Below are 27,503 nucleotides of genomic sequence, written 5' to 3' on the forward strand. Positions count from 1 at the left end.
ATTGCTTCCAAAGGAACTCCAGAAACAAACATCTGATCCCAGACCAGAAATACTCGATCAACACCTCACAAGCCCAAACAGCTCAATCCCAGGTCCACTTAACCTGGATCAAAAACCGTGATCTCCCAGGACCCAACCTCACAACTGAATCTGCCACTCACCGACACTGAGAGTCTCACACATCGTCCCCACATCTCACACTGGGTCGTGCAATCTAAGATTTCACCACAACCAATGTCCAGCTGCTCAAAATTTCTGCTTTATTGCAGAACGAGCATCCAGTCCCATCTGTAGAAGCTCAAACCAAAGTCAAAGCCAAAACACCAATAGTTCCATTTGCCTGGAATGCCGATCACAGGATTGGAGCCCAAGCACCAACTCTCCCAGTACTCTTTGCTGCCAGTAAAATGCTGCAGTGTGTCAGCCTGTCACTGTTCATAAACTAGCACCTCCACACCAATGCACAACAGAACTGGGACCTGATGACCCTCCGGCATTCCAGCTGACAATAACCGATTCTGGAAATGAGTCAGCAAGGCCAAAGGTACAAAAGAACACTTCACAATGAAGACAAGGGTTGGAAGAAAGTTTGCTGATATATAACATTGAGGAGGTTGGATACAAGGCGGACTGAGGATGACCCAGATGGTTGATGTATATCACTGAAGCGGGGTTGGGAAGTGTGAGGAGACTGGACAGAGGTTGAACAAGATGAGCAGATGGAACAAGGTGGGAGAAGGGATCACTGATGGTCCTCCATCAACTCATAGGTACTGAATGAATAGTGCATACTATTGTTCAAAAGATTCTAAAATGACAGAATTGGCAAAAATAACAGGAACTTTGCCAGATATACTTTGACCCTCACCAAACTTTTTATCAACACAACATAGAAAGTTTCCCATCCGGACACTTCACGCTTTGCACGGTAACTACTCTGCCCGTGACTGTGAGGAACGGCAGAGACCTTTGGATCCAGATCAGCACATCACAGAAACCATTCTCCCCCCTCGACTTCCCAGTCCCTCGGTAAAGCAGGCAGTGAAATCAAAGATCCCCACAACCTGGGACTTTCTCCTTGCTCACCCACCCCAGTCCGGGAGAAGACACAACAGCCATAAAGCTCCAGGACAAATGTGAGGAGCCTCAGGAAGCGAGGCGAGTTCTGGGGAAGTTAACGTGTCTCAGTGGCCGACATCAGATTTCCCAACACAACATGGAGGATGCATGACCACCAATCTGGAGATTGTGAACATGCACAAAGAGATCGTTACATCTGCGGTTAAATGGGAGGGACAAATGGGATCACGTGACCGGTGGGGTCTAAAACCCCAGGCAGAGTCTCCAGCTTCCCAGCACTCTGTGGAAATAAACAAAATTGCCCATCACATCTCCTCTCACCTTAAATGTGTCAGACATTTCAAAACATAACGTCTGTCCACTCTACCTATTCCTCTCATAATCGTATAAACGTCCATCCAGTCTCACCCCGGCCTGCGCCGCTCTGGAGAAAACAACACAAGTTTGTCCAGCCTCTCGTTATAGCTCATGCCCTCTAATCCAGGCAGTGTCCTGGTAAACCTCTTCTGCGCCCTCTCCAAAGCCCCGACATCCTTCCAAGAATGGGTGTGACCAGAACTCTGTGAAACACTCCAGATGTGGATTAACTAGTTTTACAAAGCTGCAACACAACTTCATGACTTTTGAACTCAGTGCTTCAACTAATAAAGACAACCACGCCATTTGCCTTCTTAACCACCCGATCAATCTGTGCAGTCTCTTTCAGGGAGCGATGAACTTGGAGTCTAAGATCCCTCTGATCATCGACACTGTTCAGGGTTTTGCATTTAACAGTGTACTGTCTCATACATTCAGGGGTGCAGTGTTACCAGAGCTCACCGGAGAGCCGCTCCGACACCTCTGAGAAACAGTCAAAATAAACAAGCACGGAATTTAACAGCCGCCGCATATTAAATAGAGGGAATGTTACCAAAGGGGGGGTGTTGGCTGGTGGGGAAAAATGCCACTAATAACATTAGGATATTTGATCGTTTTTTGTGAAATCCTGGAGCTGTGACTCTTTTTTATTTAGGTATTGGTCAAATTCCTTCTCGCTCGACCCATTGTCCAAGGAAGCTGGGAAATACCTGCACATAAGTGCGAGCATTTTTCCGCTCTTTCCAATGGGTACCACTGGATTCCAGGAAGGAGCTATATTAAGCAAGGAATGAACATAGAAACCCAAGTTTAAAAGTCGAAAACAATGAAAGAAAAATTCACTGCTTCCTGATTTTGATCAAATACACAAGCTAATCATCCAAAATCCTCTTCTACACCAGGATAAATTTAGTTTTGTTTTACAAGCTAAATGGAAAAAAAGCATTTCTGGGCTATAAGCTAATTTTACATCATTTCAACTATCATTAATAGCAGATCAACCCCTTTGCCTCGCTCCACCAACTGTAGCTGATGGGAAAAATACTCTTTTTCTCTTCGTGTTGATAGGAAAAAGAGTAATTTAGTGAGGCAATGAACGAGATGAAATGCATTTCCAAAACTCCCAAATGGTTGCTGTGCTCCCCTGTTAACATTTGTCACTTGCAAACTACGATATTTTCTATTTGTATAAATGCGATAATATTTCATGTAAAGATTCAAGCTTCTTTAACTTTTTATATATTTAAAGACTAAACAGAATCTGTAAAGGTCGAACCATGTAACACCCGACGTGTGAGAATATTGTGAGCATCGACACTCACAGGTACACTTCCCGACCAACCATTTCTGCGAGAGAAACGGTATGAGGCAGAGTCGCCAACCTACCACTTTTGAGACGAATATTCAGCAATATTCCTGGCCTTAGAAACAGTTCATCAGACATTCTTTTTTCATACTTGATTACTTGGTTCCAATTTAGGTGGCTAAAAGTGTAAAAAAAAATGAATTGCTTTATTTCTGTTATTTTTATACCTCTGAGGAACACTGCTAAGCGCTGCGGGCCCTGCCGTCTGCTCTGACTCAGTCGTATTAGTGAGGCTACATCTGTGGTGGTCTGTGGATTACTCGCTAATCCTAAAGTAAATTTTTCTCACTAACAACCCTTTGGCTTCTAAGCAAACAAAGTTATTTTACTTGCTTGATAATTATATTTTATGATAATCAGTTAAGTGCAACTGCATAATACTTTATCATATTATTAAATTAAGTATTATGTTTAATTGTACCAGTTATACACTGAAATGTAGTGAGAGGCTGTAATCTTGTTAATGTGTTAGCTATCACTATATTTCTGTGGAGCTCTGGAATTCACATATTTCTTTCATCTTGGTTTACTGCTTGACATTACAAGACATTACTGCTTGACATGTCACACCCAATTTGGGTACCTGCTCATTACACGAATGGGGCAAGGAAGATGCCCAGTACATGAAATGAACAGATAGACAAATTGGGTGTCTCACACGAGTGGTGATTGATAACTTCGTGTCCTAAGGTGGAACGAGTCAATTTTACAAAACCGAGCAATTTTCAATTATCTGAAACAGAAATACCGCAAAAGTTATTAATTTCAAACTTTACGCATAATCGCTCAAAGAGTTGAACCACGTGCAGGTACCGAGAGTAGTATAACTTTCAGCCTTCTAACTTAGGCCACGAACTTATCAACCACCCCCCCCCCCCCCCCGTACAGCTCCGGCACCTAAAAAATTGCCACTGCACCGCTGCTCCAGCCGTCCGGCAGAGCTCGGGCCCGGCCCTTTCCCTATGCAACCGGCCCACATTTGCACAATTTCGGGATCAATCCGGACTCACCCCCGCTCGAATCGGAGATCCGCAAACAGCTGTAGAGAGCACTGCGCATGCGTATAGCAGGCGTTTCTCCGCAGCGCCACCCGTGGCCGGAGGGCCGCACAGCGCCACCTGGGGCCAGAGGTCCAAGCCTGGAGGTCCATGCAGCGCCACTAGTGGCTGGAGGCGGGAGGGACAACGGAGAGGTAAATCACAAACACAAAGTCTGCAGATGCTGGACATTCAGAGCAACACAAACAAAATGCTGGCGGAACTCAGCAGGCCGGGCAGCCTCTATCGAAAAGAGTTTCAGTTGAACCCTCCTTCAGGACTGAGATGGGATGGGAGAAATATCTGAATAAAATCGGGGCGGGTGAGGAAATGTCTCGCTGGAAGGTGATAAGTGAAGCCAGTTTGGTGGGAAAGCTCAAGAGCAGAAGAAAATAGAGTCTAATAGGAGAGGGGAGTGGAGAACAGGAGAAAGATATGGAGCAGTGGACCCAGAGAGAAGTGATACGCAGGTGAGAGGACGTGAAAAGTCAGAGAGGAAGAGAGGGAGAGGGAGGGAGGGGTGAGAGGGAAATTTGTTCACCGGAAGGAGAAATCGATTTTCATGCCATCAGGTTCTGGGGGTGGGGGTGGGGGTACATAGACGGAATATGAAGGTAGCCTCATCTTGGCACAAGAGGAGGCGATGGTTTGACACGTCGGAACGAGTATGGGAATCGGAATGAAAATGTTTGGACACCGGGAACTCCCGCTCGGAGCGGATAGTTCAAAGCTTAATTTATTATAAAGCAGGTATCCATAAACAACTCTTAGTTTTTTTGTTCTTCTCCGGAGAACCACGAAACAAAGAAAGAGCATGAAAGTCGCTCAGGGAGAAAAATCAAACTCCCACCCCACCCCCCGCATAAAACAGAACGTCACCCTGATCATCAACTCCCAAACCCACCCCTCCAGACAAAACGGAACTATAATATTGATGCCCCCCCCCCCAAAATAAAAAAACAACCCCACCCCGCATAACTGCGGAGGAGCCGGTGTCACGAGTGTGGAGGAGGCCGCATCGGGAGCAGGGGACACAACGGGCGACCCCGGAAGATTCACAGGTGAAGTGTCGCCTCACCTGGAAGGATGTTTGGACAACGGAGAGAGTTCGGCCGTCCGGCCCTTTCACTGTGACACCCCGAACTCCACATCAAATCCGTCCAAACGAATCCGGGTGAACTTTAATGACCAATAAATAGAATTCCTCTCAGCGATCAGCTGTCTGAGTGATCCCCTGACTCTGAGAGGAAGGGGTATCTGTGGTCCACACTGACAGGGTGTTGAGTTTACCAGGAGACAAAGACTGCAGGGACGAGAGGTTTTCTGTTGATTAATACACTGTGTGTGGACCCGCTGGCAATTCTGGTGTTGTGACCCGAATCGAGACAAACACCACGCTGCCCACTCCACCAACAACACGGCACAGCCGGACACATAACAGGGGACTTTACATCCCACAACACTGGATCCAGTGATGAAACCCGTCATTAATGTTGTTGACCCACTGAAAGGTCCGTTAAGGTGCTTTTAAATGCCAGCGCTCTCCCACAGGTGACGTCACACAGCTCCTCCTCCCATGCGCCTGACGTCACACATGGGCTTCCCACGCCGGGATCTGCCCTCACGTGCGCGGTGTCTTACGTCACCCACGCGCTGCTATGCTCGAGCTTTATCGGTTGAACGGCTGGACTAATAATCACGTGACCAACCCCTCCCGCACCGCTGTCAACAGAGGATTCAGGGGCTGCGCTATTCCCATTGGTGCGAAGCGATGTCAGTCACCGGTTACAACCAGTCGCGGAGGCGGACAGGCCGAGTGGGCGTTACCCCGCTGAGTCCGTCTCCCGCTCCTCAGGGCGGAGAAAACCTCAAAGTAAATGTCCGCTTTCTGATTTATTTCCATTTCCCTCCGAGGGAAGTCGGGGCGTTTGTGAAGCGTCTCCCGCGGCCCGAGTCTGATGTATGGCTGAGAGGTAGGAGGAGACCGCTCGGCCCGTCGGTTCGATGCCGGTTCCCCGGGGAGGGAGGGAGAGGGGGATTTTATCGACAGGATGAAGATGGCGAGATGGGGCGGACAGGATGTTTGTCCCGGTGGGGACAGGAGGGGCTCATCTGTGGAAATGTCTGGGCCCACGGTGGTGTCGAGCAGAGGGATTCACCACATTGGGGGCAAACACCGGCAGACTGTTGCCCTGCAAGCGGGGCCAGTGATCCGGACAAAATGACAATTATTTGGGTTTTGTTGAGACTGTACCTGGAATACGGTGTAATATCCCGCTCCCCATACTAACACGGGTTACACAGACCAAAGAACAAACTGCCGGAGGAACTCAGTGGGTCGGGCAGCATCTGTGGAGGGAAATGGACCGTCAACATTTCGGGCCGAGACCCTCCCTCTGGACTGAGAGTGGACGGGAAATAGTCAGAGAAAAGAGTTGAGGGGTGAGGATGGGGCAAGAGCTGGGGAGTGAGAAATGGATCCAGGTGAGGGGGGAGGTGGGAAGGGGCAAATAGTGACAGGGGTGGGAGGGGAGTGGTTGGGCAACACGGGGCTGCAGAAGATTAACAAAGAGGTGAGAGAGTATTTGTTGTAGAGAGTGCGATGAAGATTCACCAGACTGATCCCTGGGGTGGTGGGGTCATCAGATGAAGAAAGATCAAATGTGATAACCCTTTCATTTAGAGAATCGGGGACTGAGAGGTGACCACATTGAAATTCACAAAATCATTACCGGCTGAACCAGGGATCCCAGACTCTGGAAAAAGGAGTGGATTGTCCGGGACTGAGATGAGGGGAATTGCCTCCACTCCGAGGGTGTTGAATGTCTGTAAATCCCCACCACAGAGGGCGGTGAAGACTCAGTGATCGGCCCCACGTAAAACAGAGGCCGGCAGATGGGTGGAGACCGAAGCGATCGAGGAAATGAGGATCGGGCAGAAACACGTGGCTGAGAGGGGAGAGCAGCTGCCATCTTGTTGATAGTTAGAGGGGCTGAATGGCCACCTCCTGCTGTTTCTCACTTGATGTTTCAGTGTTCCTGTCCAGTGAGGCAGGAGGAATGTGAGTAGGAATTAGTGTTTATAAACATAGACTGATTTACATGAAACCTGCACAATTCTGTTTTGGATCTAAAATGTTCGTCGGACCGGCATGGGATTCGAACCCGTAACAGTGACCCAGGGAGGTGGGGGGATGGGACGGGAATATACGGAGGGGAAATGTTAAACATGTACCCGGTGTAAATATGGGATAATGTGGGAGATGCGGTGGGGAGGTCGGGCAGCGTGTGAGGGGCGAGGAGTGGAGTCACCGGGTCACGTGGGAGACCCTCCACCCGTCACGTGATCCCGTTTTACCGCGGATCCGCAGCGTCTGCAGCACACACAAAATGCCGGCGGAACACAGCAGGCCAGGCAGCATCTACAGGGAGAAGCTCTGTCGACGTTTCAGGCCGAGACCCTTCGTCAGGACGTCCACCAGCATTTTGTGTGTGTTGTTCTCCAGCTTTTTACCTCTTTCCCCAATCAGACCTTCCCTTCTCCAGACAACACACACACACAACACTGGTGGGATGCAGCAGGCCAGGCAGCATCCACAGGGAGAAGCTCTGTCGATGTTTCGGGCCGAGACCCTTCGTCAGGTCTGACTGAAAGGAAATATAGTAAGAGATTTGAAAGTAGATTGGGGAGGGGAAAATGCGAAATGATAGGAGAAGACCAGAGGGGGTGGGATGAAGCTGAGAGCCAGAAAGGTGATTGGCAAAAGGGATACAGAGCTGGAGAAGGGAAAGGATCATGGGACGGGAGGCCTCAGGAGAAAGAAAGAGGGAGGGAGCACCTGAGGGAGATGGAGAACAGGTAGAGTGACGGGCAGAAAGAGAGAAAAAAAGGAGGAGGAAAAAAACTAAATATATTAGGGATGGGGGAAGAAGGGGAGGAGGGGCATTAACTGAAGTTAGAGAATTCAATGTTCATGCCATCAGGTTGGAGGCTACCCAGCCGGTATATGTTATTGTTCCTGCAACCTGAGTGTGGCTTCATCTTGACAGTAGAGGAGGCCATGGGTAGACATATCAGAATGGGAATGGGACGTGGAATTAAAATGTGTGGCCTCTGGGAGATCCTGCTTTCACTGGCAGACCGAGCGCAGGTGTTCAGCGAAACGGTCTCCCAGTCTGCGTCAGGTCTCACCAAAGGCCACACCGGGAGCACCAGACGCAGTACACCACACCAGCCGACTCACAGGTGAAGTGTCGCCTCAACTGGAAGGACTTTCTGGGGCCCTGAATGGTGGTGAGGGAGGAAGTGTAAGGGCAGGTGTAGCACTTGTTCTGCTTACAAGGATAAGTGCCAGGAGGGAGATCGGTGGGGAGGGATGGGGGGGACAAGGGAGTCGCATCGGGAGCGATCCCTGCGGAAAGCAGAAAGGGAATGTGGAGGGAAAGTTGTGCTTCGTAGTGGGATCCTGTCGGAGGTGGCGGAAGTTACGGAGAATTATACATTGGACCCGGAGTCTGGTGGGGTGGTAGGTGAGGACAAGGGGAACCCTATCCCGAGTCGGGTGGTGGGCAGATGTGCGGGAAATGGGAGAGATGCGTTTCAGAGCAGAGGTGATGACAGACAGACAGACATACTTTATTGACCCCGAGGGAAACTGGGTTTCGTTACAGAAGCACCACCAAGAATAGTGAAGAAATATTGCAATATAAAACCATAAATAATTAAATAATAATAAGTTAATCATGCCAAGTGGAAATAAGTCCAGGGCCCGCCTATTGGCTCAGGGGTCTGACACTCCGAGGGAGGAGTTGTAAAGTTTGATGGCCACGGGCAGGAATGACTTCCTATGACGCTCAGTGTTACATCTCGGTGGAATGAGTCTCTGGCTGAATGTACTCCAGTGCCTAACCAGTACATTATGGAGTGGATGGGAGTCATTGTCCAAGATGGCATGCAACTTGGACAGCATCCTCTTTTCCAACACCACCGTCAGAGCCCCTTTGTTTTAAAAAGGAAGACATCTCCTTCGTCCTGGAATGAAAAGCCTCATCCTGAGAGCAGATGCGGCGGAGACGGAGGAATTGCGAGAAGGGGATAGCATTGTTGCAAGAGACAGGGTGGAAAGAATAATAGTCCAGGTAGCTGTGAGAGTCTGTAAGCTTATAGTCGATATCAGTAGATAGGCCGTCTCCAGAGATGGAAACAGACAGATCAAGAAAGGGCAGGGAGGTGTCGGAAATGAACCAGGTAAATTTAAGGGCAGGGTGAAAGTTGGAGGCAAAGTTAATGAAGTCGACGAGCTCAGCATGCGTGCAGGAGGCAGACCCAATGCAGTCGCCGATGTAGCAAAGGAAAAGAGGGGGATGGATACACGTATAGACTTGGAACATGGACTGTTCCACATAACCAACAAAAAGGCAGGCATGCGGGTGCCCATGGCTACACCCTTGGTTTGGAGGAAGTGGGAGGAGACAAAGGAGTAATGATTGAGAGTAAGAACTAATTCCGCTAGACGGAGGAGAGTGGTTGTAGAGGGGAATTGTTTAGGTCTGGAATCCAAAAAGAAGCGGAGAGCTTTGAGACCTTCCAGGTCGGGGGTGGAGGTATAGAGGGTCTGGACGTCCATGGAGAAAATAAGGCGGTGGGGGCGAGGGAACTTTAAATCATTGAAGAAGTTCAAAGCGTGAGAAGTGTGACGAACATTAGGGATTGAACAAGACAGTGTCAAGGTTTGCAGAAACGAGTTCGGTGGGGCAGGAGCGATCTGAGACACTGGGTCTACCTGTCCGAGGCCCCGCCCACTCACCTGGTGACGGACATTAGGGATTGAACAAGACAGTGTCAAGGTTTGCAGAAACGAGTTCGGTGGGGCAGGAGCGATCTAAGACACTGGGTCTACCTGTCCGAGGCCCCGCCCACTCACCTGGTGACGAACATTAGGGATTGAACAAGACAGTGTCGAGGTTTGCAGAAACGAGTTCGGTGGGGCAGGAGCGATCTGAGACACTGGGTCTACCTGTCCGAGGCCCCGCCCACTCACCTGGTGACGAACATTAGGGATTGAACAAGACAGTGTCAAGGTTTGCAGAAACGAGTTCGGTGGGGCAGGAGCGATCTGAGACACTGGGCCTACCTGTCCGAGGCCCCGCCCACTCACCTGGTGACGGACATTAGGGATTGAACAAGACAGTGTCGAGGTTTGCAGAAACGAGTTCGGTGGGGCAGGAGCGATCTGAGACACTGGGTCTACCTGTCCGAGGCCCCGCCCACTCACCTGGTGACGGACATTAGGGATTGAACAAGACAGTGTCAAGGTTTGCAGAAACGAGTTCGGTGGGGCAGGAGCGATCTGAGACAATGGGTCTACCTGTCCGAGGCCCCGCCCACTCACCTGGTGACGGACATTAGGGATTGAACAAGACAGTGTCGAGGTTTGCAGAAACGAGTTCGGTGGGGCAGGAGCGATCTGAGACAATGGGTCTACCTGTCCGAGGCCCCGCCCACTCACCTGGTGACGGACATTAGGGATTGAACAAGACAGTGTCAAGGTTTGCAGAAACGAGTTCGGTGGGGCAGGAGCGATCTGAGACAATGGGTCTACCTGTCCGAGGCCCCGCCCACTCACCTGGTGACGGACATTAGGGATTGAACAAGACAGTGTCGAGGTTTGCAGAAACGAGTTCGGTGGGGCAGGAGCGATCTGAGACACTGGGTCCACCTGTCCGAGGCCCCGCCCACTCACCTGGTGACGAACATTAGGGATTGAACAAGACAGTGTCGAGGTTTGCAGAAACGAGTTCGGTGGGGCAGGAGCGATCTGAGACACTGGGTCCACCTGTCCGAGGCCCCGCCCACTCACCTGGTGACGGACATTAGGGATTGAACAAGACAGTGTCGAGGTTTGCAGAAACGAGTTCGGTGGGGCAGGAGCGATCTGAGACACTGGGTCCACCTGTCCGAGGCCCCGCCCACTCACCTGGTGACGAACATTAGGGATTGAACAAGACAGTGTCGAGGTTTGCAGAAACGAGTTCGGTGGGGCAGGAGCGATCTGAGACACTGGGTCCACCTGTCCGAGGCCCCGCCCACTCACCTGGTGACGAACATTAGGGATTGAACAAGACAGTGTCGAGGTTTGCAGAAACGAGTTCGGTGGGGCAGGAGCGATCTGAGACACTGGGTCCACCTGTCCGAGGCCCCGCCCACTCACCTGGTGACGAACATTAGGGATTGAACAAGACAGTGTCGAGGTTTGCAGAAACGAGTTCGGTGAGGCAGGAGCGATCTGAGACACTGGGTCCACCTGTCCGAGGCCCCGCCCACTCACCTGGTGACGGACATTAGGGATTGAACAAGACAGTGTCGAGGTTTGCAGGAACGAGTTCGGTGGGGCAGAAGCGATCTGAGACAATGGGTCCACCTGTCCGAGGCCACGCCCACTCACCTGGTGACGGACATTCGGGATTGAACAAGACAGTGTCAAGGTTTGCAGAAACGAGTTCGGTGGGGCAGGAGCGATCTGAGACACTGGGTCTACCTGTCCGAGGCCCCGCCCACTCACCTGGTGACGAACATTAGGGTTTGAACAAGACAGTGTCGAGGTTTGCAGAAACGAGTTCGGTGGGGCAGGAACGATCTGAGACACTGGGTCCACCTGTCCGAGGCCCCGCCCACTCACCTGGTGACGGACATTAGGGATTGAACAAGACAGTGTCGAGGTTTGCAGAAACGAGTTCGGTGGGGCAGGAGCGTTCTGAGACAATGGGTCTACCTGTCCGAGGCCCCGCCCACTCACCTGGTGACGAACATTAGGGATTGAACAAGACAGTGTCGAGGTTTGCAGAAACGAGCTCGGTGAGGCAGGAGCGATCTGAGACAATGGGTCTACCTGTCCGAGGCCCCGCCCACTCACCTGGTGACGGACATTAGGGATTGAACAAGACAGTGTCGAGGTTTGCAGAAACGAGTTCGGTGGGGCAGGAGCGATCTGAGACACTGGGTCTACCTGTCCGAGGCCCCGCCCACTCACCTGGTGACGGACATTAGGGATTGAACAAGACAGTGTCGAGGTTTGCAGAAACGAGTTCGGTGGGGCAGGAGCGATCTGAGACACTGGGTCTACCTGTCCGAGGCCCCGCCCACTCACCTGGTGACGAACATTAGGGATTGAACAAGACAGTGTCGAGGTTTGCAGAAACGAGCTCGGTGGGGCAGGAGCGATCTGAGACACTGGGCTTACCTGTCCGAGGCCCCGCCCACTCACCTGGTGACGAACATTAGGGATTGAACAAGACAGTGTCGAGGTTTGCAGAAACGAGTTCGGTGGGGCAGGAGCGATCTGAGACACTGGGTCCACCTGTCCGAGGCCCCGCCCACTCACCTGGTGACGGACATTAGGGATTGAACAAGACAGTGTCGAGGTTTGCAGAAACGAGTTCGGTGGGGCAGGAGCGATCTGAGACACTGGGTCCACCTGTCCGAGGCCCCGCCCACTCACCTGGTGACGGACATTAGGGATTGAACAAGACAGTGTCGAGGTTTGCAGAAACGAGCTCGGTGAGGCAGGAGCGATCTGTGACACTGGGTCTACCTGTCCGAGGCCCCGCCCACTCACCTGGTGACGAACATTAGGGATTGAACAAGACAGTGTCGAGGTTTGCAGAAACGAGTTCGGTGGGGCAGGAGCGATCTGAGACACTGGGTCTACCTGTCCGAGGCCCCGCCCACTCACCTGGTGACGAACATTAGGGATTGAACAAGACAGTGTCGAGGTTTGCAGAAACGAGTTCGATGGGGCAGGAGCGATCTGAGACACTGGACCTACCTGTCCGAGGCCCCGCCCACTCACCTGGTGACGAACATTAGGGATTGAACAAGACAGTGTCGAGGTTTGCAGAAACGAGTTCGGTGGGGCAGGAGCGATCTGAGACACTGGGTCCACCTGTCCGAGGCCCCGCCCACTCACCTGGTGACGGACATTAGGGATTGAACAAGACAGTGTCGAGGTTTGCAGAAACGAGTTCGATGGGGCAGGAGCGATCTGAGACACTGGGTCCACCTGTCCGAGGCCCCGCCCACTCACCTGGTGACGGACATTAGGGATTGAACAAGACAGTGTCGAGGTTTGCAGAAACGAGTTCGGTGGGGCAGGAGCGATCTGAGACACTGGGTCTACCTGTCCGAGGCCCCGCCCACTCACCTGGTGACGTGCTGACGACATCGCGCATGCTCAGTACGGAAGGGCGGTGTTGTTTTTCGTTCTTTATTGAAGCGGGCCGGCGGTGGATCGGGATCGGGATCGGGAGGGGTCCTCACCCTCGCCCCTTGGGGCCGGGAGCCGGGGACGGATTATTCTCTGCGGGGCGACACCAAGAATTTCCTTTCGGTGAGTATTGAAGCAGGTCCGGAGCGGGGAGGTCTGACGTTAGGCCGAGAAACCCATTAACTTTCCCGGATTCAAACAGGAGAACTGGAGAACAAAAGGTGGGGGTGGGGAGGGAGAGAGAAACACAAGATGATCGGTGAAGCCTGAAGGGGCAGGGGATGAACTTGCCCGAACTGGCGGGCTCGCCTCGCTTCCTTCACAGAATCTGCCGGGGTCGGTCCGGGTTGTGAGACCTTCACACCGAACCGTCTGAGATGAGCCGCCGCTCAGCCCCTGTTTTTCTGGTCCTGTTAGCCGGATGAAGTAAAACATGTTTCTATCTTGTTACTGACAGAGAATTGTACAATTTGTGTTCCGTGTGTTATCGGAATGTACTTGCCTGTGATGCTGCCACAAGTCAGTGTTTCTCTGTCCCTGTACCTTCCCGTACTTGTGCAATTGGCAATAAATTCAACAGGACCTGAGAAATCTCAGTGAGATTTGATTAGTGATGATCATTTTGGCAGCTCGGTAGGTCGAATGTATGAGACGGTACACCGATAAATGCAAAACCCTGAACAGTGTCGATGATCCGAGGGATCTTAGACTCCAAGTTCATCGCTCCCTGAAAGAGACTGCACAGATTGATCGGGTGGTTAAGAAGGCAAATGGCGTGGTTGTCTTTATTAGTTGAAGCACTGAGTTCAAAAGTCGGGAAGTTGTGTTGCAGCTTTGTAAAACTAGTTAATCCACATCGGGAGTGTTTCATACAGTTCTGGTCGCACCCATTCTCGGAAGGATGTCAGGGCTTTGGAGAGGGCGCAGAACAGGTTTACCAGGACACTGCCTGGATTAGAGGGCATGAGCTATAACGAGAGGCTGGACAAACTTGTGTTGTTTTCTCCAGAGACTGGACGGACGTTTATAAGATTACGAGAGGGACAGAGTGGATAGACGTGTGGTCGGCAGAGAGACAGGCTACAGTGGGATCTGGCGCAGCTGCAAATACTGAGCTGCAAATTGCAGATGCAGGTAAGTGCGAAGTGTTGCACTGTGTAGGTCTTACACAGTAAACGATAGCGCACTAAAGAGTGCGGTGGAATAAAAGACATTGCTGAGTTCGAATTTGGAGTATTGACTGCAGTTTTGGTCATCTATCTATAGAAGAGAAATAAGTAAGGTTGAAAGGGTACTGGGAAAAGGTGCCGGTTGTTTTTCTGGGAGATTCCAAGCTCAGGGTCTGGTGTAAGCAGCTGTTTGGCCCTGCACATTCCACAGAACCATAGGCAGTTCTTCCGAAGCAGAACTTTAGGCCATTCTGCTAAAACCATATCCAACTGGTTTGAAGTTTCCCTCTCATTTGGGTTTGAAAACATTCACATTATTAGTCTGCTTCACTATTTCTGCTGCAGGGTGGGTCAATGAATGTGAAAGCTGATATAAAGAACACTAGCGATGATTTCGAAACCACAACGTTACCAATTACAGTTGATGCTCTGCTTGCTGTGACTTTCTGGAATTTTATCATTTCTTCCTTCAGACTCACATTGTCTATATTTGTTTCTAAAATATTCTTTTCATGATGGAGAGAGCTCGGGGTAGGTGGGGAAGGAGAGGGTGGGAGGAAAAGTGGACGGGGGGTGGGAGAAGAGCGCAGCGGGAAGGGGGCAAGTGGGAGGATAGCGCGGGAAGGAAAGCGAGTGTTTTGTAATGAGCGACAGACACTATATAACCGAATAACCTCGGGTTTAGCGGCTCAGACTGACATCTCTGTGTATGGTGAGCACACTGCTCACCCGGCACCTCACTGAACTCCGTCCGGTTTCAACATCACAGTAAGTGTTGTCTCCGATTCTTCAGAACCAGGGAGCATTTACAATGGGGTTTGGCTTTTGTCGGGCTCGGGAGGGAAGTCAGTGGGAGAAGGGAACTCCGGAATCCTCAAATTAACAATTAGTTATTGACCAAGTGGATTAAAAGAAACAATTACCTTCAACTACAAACATTCTCCAGTTGGTTTCTGCTGAGGCGCTGTAGAAAAACCTTTCTGCAGTGATATGCAAGATGTCCCCACAGGGCAGTGAAAGAGTCTCTCTCCCTCTTCGCCCTCCCTGACACACACTCACTCACATACACAGGAAAACATATTGAGAATACAGAACTACTGTAAGATATTGGCATTCGGAACATCGCCGTGGACTATGCCACACATCGATTCATTTAATTAAGTCGCAAATATACATATATTAAAACTACAGATATTGGGTGTTTGAAGTAAAATAAACTACTGGAAACTCTCAACGTCTAATAGCAATTGTAATAAGTAGACATTCAGTTTGCAGGCACTGGTGAACTTTCTTTTCTATATCGTCGGTGTTTTAATGTTTTTTCCCTGTTCCAGAAATATTTAAATTCAGTGTTAAATTAGCTTTGTTCACAGTTGAAGGCGAGCATGAAATGTTGAAGTAGTTTGTTTGTTTTCAGCAGAGAAGCCGCTCCCTGCTCCGAGGAATGCCTGCGTGTCAGAATTTGCCCTGCAGGCAGGCAGCAGCTTGCACACAGAAAATTGCACTGTGAATCTCACAGAGCAGCAACATCGGCCCCTCCCCCATAGTTACTAAATGGCCCTCGTCTGATGGTCTGATGTAAAACTAGAAGAAAACGACTTGAAAATATACCCACAGGGAGACTAAACGTTCTTAGTGAATTAAGGTGAATTCAGCTTCTGTTCTTTACTTCTGATCTTTACTTCCAGTTGACACGTTACCCGTGTTTTGGATCAGTGATCAAGAAGTTACTTGCAAACAAGAGAACATTTGCAGATGCTGGAGCAACACACACAGAATGTTGGAGAAACTCAGCAGGCCAGACAGCATCTAGGAAGAGAGTGAACAGATGACGTTTTGGGCCGAAACCCTTCGGCAAGACTCCTTTCCCAGATGCTGCCTGGCCTGCTGAGCTCTTCCGGCATTTTGTGTGTGTTGGAAGAAGTTATTCGCTTTATTTTGTCTCTTCTGGCGGTTGTGGTATTTGTGTTCTTGCATTATCCTGTCTGCACGGTTGAGATTCTCCACAATTCATGTCAAGGTTAAAAACAGTTCCTGAATCAAGGGTTACGATTCCAAAGCAAGTGTGCAAAAAGATGTTTAGTCAACACAGCTTCTGTTTCCAAAACTTGTGACTTCAGATGAATGCATGTCGTTTTTCTCGTGACTGTGTTTATTGTTGGTGTTTCGAGCTGATTTCCTCGACGTCCTTTAAAAGAAAAGACGTTGATTCTGTTCAAGGTCTCGATACATAACAAACATTGTGGGTGGGGTGGTGACCAGTTACAGAAAGCGACAGGTGGCATTGCAGAGCGAACACCATGATTTCACTGTGTGGGGCAGCAGGCTCGATGGGCTGAGTGGCCAATTTCTGCCTGGTCTGTGCACAAGAAAATCTCTGACTACAGTGTTACTGTAAACTAAGTTATTAAGTACGGACCTCGGCAAATAACCTACTGTTGAACAAAAAACAACTATTGCAGTAATTAAATCATCCAGAACATTGACTGAGATGATAAGCAACATTGAACCTAGCACCGACCCCCACTGCACCCCACGAGTCACTGGTCTCCAGTCAGAGAGTCAAACCATCTTCCACCACTTACAGGCTTCTCCCGCAAAACCAATGTCCAAACCAATTTACCACCTCATTCTGAATGCCAAACCTTCTTGACTAATCTCCCAGGTGGGACTCTGCCAAATGTCTTGCTACATTGTACTGAACTATATATTTTTAATTCAGTAAATTAACTGTTCTCTCTCCCAGAGCAGTAAGTGTCACGTTGTTCCAGTCTGATAACTGACCAACAACATTCTTGCACATCATACTTTCACTGCTCTGGGGAGAAACGAACCATAAAAGTTAGGAAATGGGGGGGGGGGGGGGGTGTGTAGAGACTTTGTGTAGCTGTGTTGTTGCCCATTGTCTGAGTCTAGGATCTGATGACCCCAGGGCTGCTGCAGGACCATCCACACTGCAAGTGTCCTCTCAGGGCAGTAGGAACGAGTCTGTTTCAAAAAGCCTGGGATATCCCTGTGAACACAGCCTCAAATCGTCAATGCCCAGAGTCCGGCTCTCTGGAAAGTGAAACGATAAAGATGGTTTCCCATCACTGACAAGTGGAGCAGCGGTATTACTGGCTCACGATGGCTGTTATTGTCCCAGGGATGAGGATGTGATCTTTGGCCGTCCAGCTGCACCGTTTGCTAATGGGGAACAGAGAAGAACACGGGAAATGGATCTTCAGCCCGATGGACTCAATCGGAATTAATCCCCGAAGAGTCATCAGGAGGATGTGTCATATCACAGGCATACGTACTGAATGTTGTTGGCTTTGTGGCAGCAGTACAATGCAATATATAATAGTAGAGAAAAAACTGCATTACAGTAAATATCTGTTACTAAAAGTTAAATAATTATTGCAAAAATGAATTCAGTGAAGTAGGTTCATGGGTTCCATGTCAATTCAGACAGAGGGAAGGAAGTGGTTCCGAACTAGTTGAGTGTGTGCCTTCAATCTCCTGTACCACCTTCCTAGTGATACCAATGAGAAGAGGGCATCTCCTTGGTGAAGCAGATCCCTTATGACTGATGCCGCCAATTTGAGGCATCGCTCCATGACGATGTCCTGGATGCTACGAAGGCTACTGCCCATGATGGAGCTGACTGTATTGACAACTTTCCTCAGAGTATTTCGATCCTGTGCAGTAGCTTCATCACTTCCCCCACCCTACCATATGAAGCAACGTGCAGACAGTTAGAACAATTTTTACGGTACAACTGTAGAAATCCACTAGTCTTTGGTCACATCCCAAATCCCATCAAACTCCTAATGAACTATAACGGCTGCCGTGCATTCTTTGTAACTGCATCGATATGCTGGGCCCTGGATAGATCCTCAGAGATGCTGACACACAGGGACATGAAGTTGCTCACTTTTCCACTGCTGACCAAACAATGATGATTGTTGTGTGAGTGTGACCTCATTTTACCCATTCAGAAGTCCACAATTAGAACATTGGTCTTACCGACATTGAGGGCAAGTTTGTTGCTGCAACACCACTCATCCCGGTGATATATCTCGCTCCTGTTTGCCTTCCCCTCACCATCTGAAAATCTGCCAACAATAGTGGTGTCATTAGCAAATTTGTCACTGGCACTTGAGCAGTGCCAAGCCGCACAGCCATGGGTGCAAAGAGAGTAGGGCAGTGGGCAAAGCACATATCCTTGAGGCGCAACAGTATCGATGGTGATGTGCAGGCGTTACATCCAAACCGCACAGATTGTGGTTTTCCGTTAAGGAAATTGAGGATCCGGTTGCAGAGGGAGGTAGAAAGGCCCAGCGGTTCGAGCCTTTTGATCAGAACTGTTGGAATAATTGCATTATATGCTGAGCTCTGGTTGAGAAACAGCATTCTGATGTAAGTATTCATATTGTCAAGGTAATCCAAAGCCGCGTGAGGAGCCGATGAGATTGCATTGTGACCTACTGTGGATACAGGGAAATTACAGTGGGCCCAGCTCCTTGCTGAGAGAAGAGCTAATTCTAGCCATCACAAACCTCTCAAAGCATTTCCTCACAGTAACTGTTATTGCTATGGATGATAGTCATTAATGCAACTCACACTGCTCTTCTTGGGCACTGGTGTAATTGTTAGCCTTTCGTCTGCGTAACCAAAATGCTTCCACAAACGGAGCCTTTGTTGCAGCGCAGATGGAAGTAAATACTGCAGGATAAACGTTTATGAAACCTGAACGTTTTTCTTTGTTGTACTGCATTTTTATCCTGTCCTTTAATTAGTAATTAAAATCAATAGAATTTTTTTTCTCTTGTCTGTCTTCATCCTAAAATATTCATAGATGCATTTTACAAAAGAGGACACATCTATGATGTGGTGCTTTTCTCGGTCCGTGTGAAAATTTCCGTCTCAGAGCAATGGTTGATCCATGTAGCTGCAAAAATAGTCATTAGATGGAACATTGGAGACCGACCCACATTACATTCTATGCATATTAATCACGATTGAATATGGTACATTATCGTGCTTCCTGTTATAGAGGAGATGTTAAAAGTCAATAGAGTGGACAAAACAGTTTCACCGGGAGCCTCTCTGGTATCCAGGAAATAGTAATGAATAACGCAAGAAAAATTAATAATAATTTCTCCTTGTCCATAGGAGCCTACTTTAAGGCAATGATGCTCAGGTGCTTAACAATATAGAACTAATTCTGAACAGCAAATAACTAGACGGTCCATTTACTATAAATTCAAGAGCTTTTTGTTTTCGTTTCTCTAAAGATCACTATTAATGCCCCGATAATCACTTTTACTATTTTTTCAGAACACTGTGTGTTGTACCTCCCCCATTATAGGTATGAGCAAGGATGCGATCTGGGCCAAATTGCGCAATTAAGAGTTCAGCATATCACGCATCATCCTGCATAATCCCAGTTCTGATACTGGGTCTTCCACAGTGTCTTTTTCCACAGATGCAATCTGCTGCACCGAGTTTCCAGCACTATAAGGGGACGCAGGAATATGGCATTGGGGCAAAACAAAATCAACCATGTTTGAATGATGGAGGAGACTCGATGGAATGAATCACTTCATTCTGCTCTGATATCTCATCATGACTGAATGATGAGTCCTTCGTATCCCGTATCAGGATTTGTGACGTGTGAGGGAAAATTAATGATTTGTTCCATGAGATCTTTTTATTTGTCTTCAGCGTTTAAATTTCAGTGAGATTCGCTTTTGAAAAAATTGAGCAGAAATATTTTTTCTCCTTTGTATTGTTAATGAGCTTCATTATCTCTCTGGTTAAAGTTAGACCTGCGGTGAGAGATTTATTGGAAGAAAAGCCGACAGCTGGAAAGTCACGAATGAGAACGAGGGAACAGCGACAAGTGAACCAGCCCGAGGACTGAGAGTACCAACTGAAGAGAACCCTCTGACTCAGAGTTTTCATTGATTCAGTCAGGAGAAAGTTTGGTGAGTCTCATTCACTCGAACACTGGTCCTGTAAACATTACAGACCTTTACAAAGGAAGGTACGAAATAGGTGGAATGCCTCGGTCAGAGCAAGTTGCAATCACTCCAGGTCTGGTAATGTGCTTTCAGAAGCCCAGCTCTTTAAAGTCACTCACATTCTCTGAGTGTTTGCTCATTTGAAGGTGCTGCATCATCTGAAGAAGCTTTTGGTTAGTTCTGATGTTTCCTTGTTACGTTATAATCAGCTTAAAATGCATTGACAATTTCCTCGCTTTATAAGAAGCCCCAACTGTGTCATGTTGTAGTGATTGCAGAAATGTGGAATTACCATGAACTGCAGCAACATGCCCTTGATCCCAATGGCTATTGCAATCTGCAGTGATATACTTACCCTCGAATATATCGTCGCGTAGGCTTCTGCAGAGAACAGACCATTTATAAAGGAAAATATCCCAACACTGCATTTTATTCAGTCCAAACTAGCACATGGCAACCCATAATTTAGCTTGACAGACCTTGGCCTCATCAAGTACTTTTCTGCTAATTGCATTGTCAAAACCTGTGAAGGCGACATTAAGCAGAGGTGGAAATTCAAAGTTATGCTCCCATGGATGTTGTGCAAGGGACTTCAGTAAAGCCTTTGACAAGGTGTCACGTGGCAGCTTGGTCTCGATGATCAGGTTCCATGCTGTCCGGAGAGAGCAAATTGGATGTATTCAAAATTAGCTTCAAGGTAGCAAGCAAAGAGTGGTGGTTGAAGATTTCTCCTCGCAATGGAGGCGTGTAATTAGCGGTGTGCCGTGGGGCTACAAGTTGTGACCTTTGAAATTCGTTATTTTATAGCAATGATTTGGATGCGGTTGCACAAGGATTACTTGACTGGTAAGTTCGCAGAATGCACAACATTAGTATTTGTTGTTCACAGAGAAGATTATCATAGCATCTAGGGGATCTAAATGGACAGGGTCTGGTAAAGAGATTGCAAACCCAATCTGATCAGCAGCGGATTCATGCAGATGTTGGGGATCATGTGGAGGAAACAGCCAGAGGAAGTGGATGAGGCAGTTGCAGTTCCATAAATCAAAAAGCAGTTGGGGTGTGTAGATGGAGTGAAGAGGTCAGAAGGGAGATGGCCCTATCACAGGAAATTCTGACCATCTCAGTGGGCACTGTGGTTGGCATTGTGTCGTTGGGCTGAACGCTCTGAATTTGCATTTTATTGCTCTGTGACTCTGTCAGCAGATGCGCCAGGTATCAGTGGACAGATATGGTGTGGAAGTGGTTACTAACAGGGAATGTTTGGTCCCCATGCCAAATGCTACAAGGGATAGAAATACTGTCATATTTGCAAAGTAGTCGTACTCTCTGACTCACTGTCTGCTTGTTGTGAAATTTAGAGCCTCACCAGCAGGTGGAGCTGTCCTGCAGAGCGACCAAAGTGTAAACAAGACGACGCCAATCAACAATCGCCAGTCAGAATCAGAATGGACAAAGGTATGATCACAGGGGTCTTTGAATTAAACTTTTATCGCGTTTGTACACAATAGTTCAGATGAAAAAAAAACCTGACAGGGGTGTTAACAGTGCATAGAAAAGTTTCATCAAGCCGTGTCATTTATCCCACTGGTAAAGCGGCCTTGAGTAATTGATCAATCCAACAGTTCCAGCGCAGGGAACTGACACTAGTAATGGTCGAATCACTCCGCTCATCATACAAAGCTTCAGCTGAGTGAAAGGAGCAGGGACTCCTGAATCAGGTGGTCGTGAGTGAAACAGAGACAGGAATGTGACAGCGATCTTGTGGTTTATGTGAATGTTCAGGGTCAGTGTCCATTTCACCTCCAGACAGGCCCTGATATGTAAGACATCCTCAACTTTCATTTGTAAAATTCAGAACCAGATGATAGGAGCATTTCCGGGATTTCAGAGCTTCTATGATAACACAGCATTTCAGGTTTTGGAAGGAAAGCTGCCAACTCCCCCCTGGTTTTTCTTTCCTGCTACGCAAAGGAGGAGGGGTGTCACCGAAATCTGTTTTCTGCAGCGGAGCGGAGATCATTGCCGGTGCTGGGAATGGCTGAGGATCAGGAGGCAGCTCATTGTAGATACATTTGTGATCTGCTTCGGAGTGTTAACACCCCAGTGAATGTCTGGGCTGTGGAGAAATGGTGAACCTGAGTTTCTAAATATTTCCTTCTTGATATGATCTTCTACCTGAATTTAAACTCCCAGGATCTTGGCTGGGAAACCCGGCACAAGCAATGACCAAATATCTCTGTCACCTGTAGACATTGTGATTGTGCTCAAATCTGAGATTCCAGCTGGAATAAAAACGATGCTCCAGCCTGGAAACGGGTCCTTCGGCCCATATAATTCATGCTGATCTAAATGTCCCATTTTCCTGCAGTTTTCCCAAATTTCCCTAGTATCTCCCATTTTTCCTGCCCACATGCTCTCAATTTTGTAATTTTATTTGTGTTTGCGGCCTCTTCCGGATGCATGTAATTTATACCCATTAGCCACCACGTGAAAAAATGCCCCTTTGGTCCCTTTTAAATCTCTGCCCTCGAGTCTCAGACTCCCCTACCCAGGGAAAAAGACTGTGACCATCTATCCTATCTGCACACCTGATTACTGTGTGTGTGTGTGTGTGTGTGTGTGTGTGTGTGTGTGTGCGTATGTGCGTGTGTGTGTGTGTGTGTGCGTGCATGTGTGCGTGTGTGTGTCTGTATGTGTGTGTGTGCGTGTGTGTGTGTGTGTGTGTAAGATCACCCTTCAAGCTCCTGAGCTCCAGGGCAAGCTGTCCCAGCCCAACCATATAACACAAAAAACAACACCCTAGCCCAGTACCGTAGTGTTCATTCTTCACTTCACACTTTCCAGCTTCATCACCTCCATCCTATAGATTAGCAACTGCAACTACACACAAAGCTCTATAACCAAGACTTTGCCAATGACATGCATAGTTGTTACATGATGATCAGCAGGTGGGGGATAAGATGGGAACCAGGGGAGAGGACAGCATAGATCTCAAGGGAATGGTCAGCCTGCGACCCAGGGGACCGGAGGACGTGCGTCTCAAGGGAATGGTCAGTCGGTGACCAAGGGGACTGGAGAAAGCAACTTCAGTTCCCTTGTCCAGTCTCCAGCCCCTCGTGTGACAAAGCAAGTGGAGAATGTGTGATCCAGCAGACTGGACCATGTGTAATCCCGTTGCTGGTCTTTGTGTGACACAGACTACTGGACAGTTAGTGACCGAGGGAGATTTTAGCTTGTGGAAGATAATCACAGTGATATTTCCCAGTATCACCGGACACCGGTGCATTATGATCCCGTGGTCATCCGTGCATTCAGCTGCTGTGATTGGTATTACTGTCCCGATCGTGCTATTTTACTGGGAGTAAATGTGTCCAGTCACCGGCTTATCGGGATGGGCACCTGACAGGATATACGAGTCACATTAACCAGCTCAGTTCCACTCCCAATCTGGTCAGCCAGAGACTCTGCTCCATTGCAGTCTGAATCAGTTTTGCTCAGATCTAAATCACACTTGTATAACCTGAAATTCATCACTTATTTCATGTGGAAAATTGAAACTAGTATGGAACGTATTGAAGAGGATTTTACCAGGCAGATCATCGAGGGAAGATGATCGGGACAAGGGAAGCAAGGTACCAAAGCAGGGTCAGATTGAGAGCGGTGTCCCAATGGAATCCGGTCCGGCCGCAGAGAAGGAGGAGAAAATTCAGCCCAGAGACAGTGACGTCAGGGACACTGATCCGGACCCTGGAACCGGCACAAGTGAGGCGACTATCTGTCAGCCCAGAGACAGTGACGTCAGAGACACCGATCAGGACCCTGGAACCGGCACAAGTGAGGCGACTGCCTGTCAGCTCGGAAGCTCATTGAACACAGGACTGCCAAGTCCCAAAGAAGGATCGGGTGAGTGAAATATGAGGGTGACGTGCTCACAGAATGCGGCAGGGTGGAGGGTAAACAGGGTGGAGCCCTGTTGGAGGGTTGGTCAGAGGAGAGGGAAAATGTGTGGGTGTGGTACATGTGGTGCACTGAGCAGCCGTTACCCCACTACAGGAAATGTACTACCTGCTCTGAGGATTTCCAGGATGTGAATTGGAGGAAATGCAGCTGTCCAGATGAGGAGAGTGTTTCCGGGATGTGTATCAGGAGAAATGTATTCGCCAGGATGGAGAGAGTATCTCTGGGAAGCAAATATTACCAACCATCCCAACATTTATGCCCATCCAAATTTAAACAGGTGAATGGGTCGGATGGGGGATGGACTGGTTTATATTAAATGTGGTCCTTCTATTACGTAATGCCTAGAACATTGTTGGTTAGGCTTTAAGGCAAGTGTTAGATTCAAGTCAAGTCAAGTCACTTTTATATTGCCATTTCGACCATTACTGTTGATACAGTACATAGTAAAAATGAGTCGTTTTTCAGGACCACGGTGTTACATGACACGTTACAAAAACTAGACTGAACTACGTAAAAAAAACAACAGAGGAAAAGAAGAAAAACACACAACAACTACACTAAACTACACACCTATCTGGGACTGCATAAAGTTCACAAAACAGTGCAGACATTACAATAAATAATATACGTGACAATAGGGCAGTAAGGTGTCATGCCAGGCTCTGGGTATTGTCTGATAGCTTGGGGGAAGAAACTGTTACATAGTCTGGCCGTGAGAGCCCGAATGCTTCGGAGCCTTTTCCCAGATGGCAGGAGGGAGAAGAGATTGTTTGAGGGGTGCATGGATCCTTTATAATGCTGCTGGCTTTACGGATGCAGTGTGTAGTGTAAATATCCATGATGGCGGGAAGAGAGACCCCGATGGTCTTCTCAGCTGACCTCACTATACGCTGCAGGGTCTTGCGATCTAAAATAGTGCAATTTTTGAACCAGGCAGTGGTGCAGCTGCTCAGGATGCTCTCAATACAACCACCTTAGAATGTGATGAGGATGGGGGGTGTTGGAGATGGACTTTTCTCAGCCTTCGCAGAAAGTGGAGACACTGCTGGGCTTTCTTTGCTATGGAGCTGGTGTTGAGGGACCAGGTGAGATTCTCCACGAGATGAACACCAAGAAATTTGTTTTGTTCACATTCAGAGCCAGGCTGCTGGCTCTGCACCAGTCCGTTAGCTGCTGCACCTCCTCTCTGTAAGCTGACTCGTCGTTCTTGCTGTGTCTTGCAGCACAGTCGTGGGTCAGCAGAGTGAACAGCAGTGGTCTGTGCACACAGCCGTAGGGGGAATCCGTGCTCAGTGTAATGGTGTTGGAGATGGAGAATTAATCCAATTTTGTATCTGGAGGCAGGTTCGAGACACGGTTTTTTTGTTGAGTTGGGTGAGAGCGGTGGAGACGAGGGATATCTGAGTTCAAGCCTACATTTTCCTTTTTATATTCACAGAGCCAGAGTTTACAATCTCCGACCTCCTGGCACAGGGGGAGGAATATCGACTGTACCACCTGACAAAGTTCTACAGGGACAGACTCAAACAAGCAATTGAAGAAAAGGTTGAGAGACTGGGTTGGATGTTGACAAAGGAGGGACATTTCAGTAGAGAAGAAAATGAGGTGAGTGCAGTTCGTGTATTGTCACTGATCTGCTGGTATCAGAGGGAATAGTGATCAACATTAATCTCCTGCACGTTTTAGGAGATCGACTTGGGAATGGAGACTTTGATCTCTGACTTGTCTCTCGCAGATCTGGTTTCAGTTTTTAAGGTGGGGAGCACTGGGAACTGCAGGTTTCGCATCACCTTTTCCTGTATCACCTGCTGTATTTATCAGTGTGAAGTAAGAGCAGTGGCTGCATATCTGGACTTCCAAAAGGCATTCGGTCTGAAACATTTCAAATCTTGGCTGAACCGACGGGTAGCTTCACCTCATCTCATTAATCCAGGATGAGTATTAATCTGTCAATTGGGCCAACCGGCTTCACTGCGGTACCTGAGGGAGGGAAACCAGCTAACCACAGCTTGTCTTGGCTCCGTGAGATCCCAAACAATGTGTGGCTGACTTGTCATAGTCACAGCAAAGTACAGTACAGAAACAGGCCTTTTGGCCCATCTATTCCATGCCAGACTACAGAATCTACTTATTCCCACTGACCTGCACCGGGCCATGGCGCTCGATACACTCATTACGCAAGCATCTATTCAGAATTCTCTTCAGCACTTGCACTACTTGCCCTGCTAGCTAGTTTTGCACTCTCACCACCCTCTGAGTAAACCGGTTTCACCTTTGTACCCTTTGAACTTTTCACTTTTCACCCTTTAGTGATAACCTCTTGTTGTAGTACCTCTTTACCTCAGTACAAAATGCCTGCTTGCATTTATCCGATCTATATCCCAATGTAATTGTGTACACTTCTATCAAATCTCTGCTCAATCTTTCATGTTCCAACGAATAAAGTCCTAATCAGTTCACTCTTTTCTTATAATTTAGGTCTTCCAGTCCAGGTAACATCCTTGTAATGTTTTTTTTTTTCTGTACTCTTTCAAACTTATTTCCATCTGTCCTGCAGTTAGGTGTCCAGAACTGCACATAATATCCAAATGAGGCCTTTCCAGCGTCTTATATAACATCATATCGTACACGATATTTTCATTTACCAAGGTTAATGCGCTAACAAACTTTCTTTCAGAGCCTAGCAACATTTGCTGCCACTTTCAATGGCTTATGTACCTGTATTCCCGATCACTTTGTTCTACCGGTCGCTGTGTAAGATCTACCCTGATCGGTCCATCCAAAGTGCAACATCTTGCACCTGTCTGCATTAAATTGCATTGGCCCCTTTTAAGTCCATTCTGCAGTTGGTCCAGACCTCACTGCAATCTCGTGTAATCTTCCTCTTTGTCAACTGCTCCTTCCCAATGTTGGAGTTATCAGCAAATTTGCTGATGCTCTTAACCATAATTTCATCCAGATCATTGGTATGGATGACAAACAACAACAGGCACAGCACCGATCCCCGTGACACTGCACGAGATACAGGCGCCAAACAGAAATGCAGCAGTCTATAGTTACACTCTGGATTCTTTCCAAAAAGTTAGTGTCTCATCCAGTTTACTACTTTATCTTGAATGCGAAGCAACTGAATCTTCTAGACCGACCTCCTATACGGGACCTTATAAAATACCATGCTGAAGTCCATGTAGACAATATCCACAACCTTGCCTTCATCAACTTTCCTGGTAACTTCCGCGAAATACTCCGAGATTGATTGGA

The 27,503-nt window shown here is 48.2% G+C and overlaps 1 protein-coding gene across 10 annotated transcripts in view; it reads left to right on the forward strand.

Moving 5' to 3' along the window:
* The first annotated feature begins 13,060 nt into the window (after positions 1-13,060).
* The window catches only part of LOC132390024 (NACHT, LRR and PYD domains-containing protein 3-like), a 72,598-nt gene continuing 58,155 nt past the window's right edge, over positions 13,061-27,503 (forward strand). For 2 of the 10 annotated variants that reach the window (XM_059962605.1, XM_059962615.1), the window contains exons 1-7: positions 13,061-13,225; positions 14,112-14,236; positions 15,689-15,916; positions 20,079-20,243; positions 21,641-21,737; positions 23,844-24,185; positions 25,681-25,847. In XM_059962605.1, the coding sequence (XP_059818588.1) occupies positions 21,728-21,737; positions 23,844-24,185; positions 25,681-25,847 (519 nt within the window). In that variant the 5' untranslated portion in view covers positions 13,061-13,225; positions 14,112-14,236; positions 15,689-15,916; positions 20,079-20,243; positions 21,641-21,727. The remainder of the gene's footprint in view (positions 13,226-14,111; positions 14,237-15,688; positions 15,917-20,078; positions 20,244-21,640; positions 21,738-23,843; positions 24,186-25,680; positions 25,848-27,503) is intronic. The other 8 variants (XM_059962607.1, XM_059962608.1, XM_059962609.1 and 5 more) reach the window with 8 other exon arrangements.

The sequence above is a fragment of the Hypanus sabinus genome, unplaced genomic scaffold (assembly GCF_030144855.1).
Source record: "Hypanus sabinus isolate sHypSab1 unplaced genomic scaffold, sHypSab1.hap1 scaffold_741, whole genome shotgun sequence".
NCBI lineage: Eukaryota > Metazoa > Chordata > Chondrichthyes > Myliobatiformes > Dasyatidae > Hypanus > Hypanus sabinus.